The 1,811-nt window shown below is 46.4% G+C and overlaps 1 protein-coding gene across 1 annotated transcript; it reads left to right on the forward strand.

Moving 5' to 3' along the window:
- The first annotated feature begins 590 nt into the window (after positions 1-590).
- Positions 591-1,541, forward strand: LOC103208587 (olfactory receptor 56-like). The gene has a single exon (XM_007954281.1). The coding sequence runs from the start codon at positions 591-593 to the stop codon at positions 1,539-1,541; it is 951 nt and encodes a 316-aa protein (XP_007952472.1).
- Positions 1,542-1,811: the final 270 nt, after the last annotated feature.

Genomic DNA, 1,811 nt, shown 5'->3' on the forward strand with positions numbered 1-1,811 from the left:
CCTTTGCCCTTCCAATGTGTTATCTATTTCTGACAATTTAGTATTAATCTTTTGGATTTCTGTCTGTAGATTTAGAATCATTTCTAATTTTTTATTTATTTTGTCATTTTTTTCTTGTATTTTATTCTAAAATTCTCCTAGGGTTTTTTCTGTGTTTTCTTTGATCTGTCTCTCAATTCTTTGAAGATACCTAAATACAATTCTTTTGAGTTCCTTATCAGAGAGGTCCAATGCTGCTTCTTCCTCAGGGATGTGTTCTGGGTCTGTATACTGCTCCCTTGTTTCTACCACTTTATCCTGCTTCTTTGTGTGGACTGTGATGGTCTGTTGTTTTCGAGGGATTGTGGCATTGTTGTATTTAGATCTCTGTTACCTGTTTGTGAAGAGCAGCCAAGGGTGATTCAGGCTCTTCTTGGTGGCTTTTTATCATTGACCCGTTGGTGGGGAAGGTCTTTTATTTTAAACTAAGTAACATTTAAAGAGGGAAAAACATCAAGCAAAGTTATAATGTCCCCAATATTACAAGACTAAACTTAAATCTCCTGCTTTCAGATTCCAACCCATCTTCACTGCATCCTTCCACAGGAACAATGGCCTGGGTGGGAAACCAGACTCTCATCTCCCACTTCATCCTCCTGGGCCTCTTCACTTACTCCCCGCTGCACCTCTTCCTCTTCTCTATCATCATGGTCATGTTTCTGGTGGCCCTGTCTGGAAATGGGCTCATGATTCTCCTCATCAATGTCGACTCTCGCCTCCACAGCCCCATGTACTTCTTCCTCAGCTGGCTTTCGCTCATGGATCTCATGCTCATCTCTACCATTGTGCCACGAATGGCTGTGGACTTCTTTCTGGGAGGTGGCTCCATCTCCTTCACAGGCTGTGGGCTCCAGATCCTCTTCTTCCTCACCCTCCTAGGGGATGAGTGCTTTCTGCTGGCCTTCATGGCCTATGACCGCTATGTGGCCATCAGTGACCCACTGAGGTACTCAGTGGTCATGAGCTGCCGAGTGTGCTGGCTCATGGTGGCTGGATCCTGGCTCTTTGGATTGGTGGATGGGCTGATTCAGGCAGTTTTCACCCTCCGCTTCCCCTACTGCGGCTCCCAAGAGATCGACCACTTTTTCTGTGAGGTTCCTGCTGTGCTCAAGCTGGCCTGTGCTGATACCTCCCTTTATGAGACCATGATCTATGTCTGCTGCGTCCTCATGCTGCTCCTGCCCTTCTCTGTCATCTCAGCCTCCTACTTGAGGATCCTGGTGGCTGTACTCCACATGCGCTCTACCCAAGGCCGTCAGAAGGCCTTTGCTACCTGTTCCTCCCATATGGTGGTGGTGTCCCTGTTCTATGGGGCTGCCATGATCACCTACGTGAGGCCTCAGGCTTACCACTCCTCCAGGCAGGACAAGGTGGTCTCTGCTTTCTATACCATGATCACTCCCATGCTCAATCCTCTCATATACAGTCTGAGGAACAAAGAAGTGACTGGGGCTCTGAGGAAACTCCTGGGAAGGTGTCCTTGTGGGAAGAGACAAGGCTAGTTTGGCACTCACCGATATGGGCTCCCTGGCTTGGGAATTTGGATTAGCCAGTTGCATAGTTTGACTGGAAGAGAATCAAATGTAGCTTACTGAAAATAAAAGTCATTCTCCTATAATAGTTAATCAGATTAACATATCAAGTCAATCTATCAGATGCATGCTGAGTGTGGATGATGAATTAGAAAGTCTGGGGGCTATTGGGTTACAAAAAGTAGAAGACATAGACAGACAGAAGTCTTTATCCTCACAGCTGCTGGGAGGGTCAATAGA

The sequence above is a fragment of the Orycteropus afer genome, unplaced genomic scaffold (genome assembly GCF_000298275.1).
Source record: "Orycteropus afer afer isolate SDZICR_OR568_19922 unplaced genomic scaffold, OryAfe1.0 scaffold00455, whole genome shotgun sequence".
Taxonomy (NCBI): Eukaryota; Metazoa; Chordata; class Mammalia; order Tubulidentata; family Orycteropodidae; genus Orycteropus; species Orycteropus afer.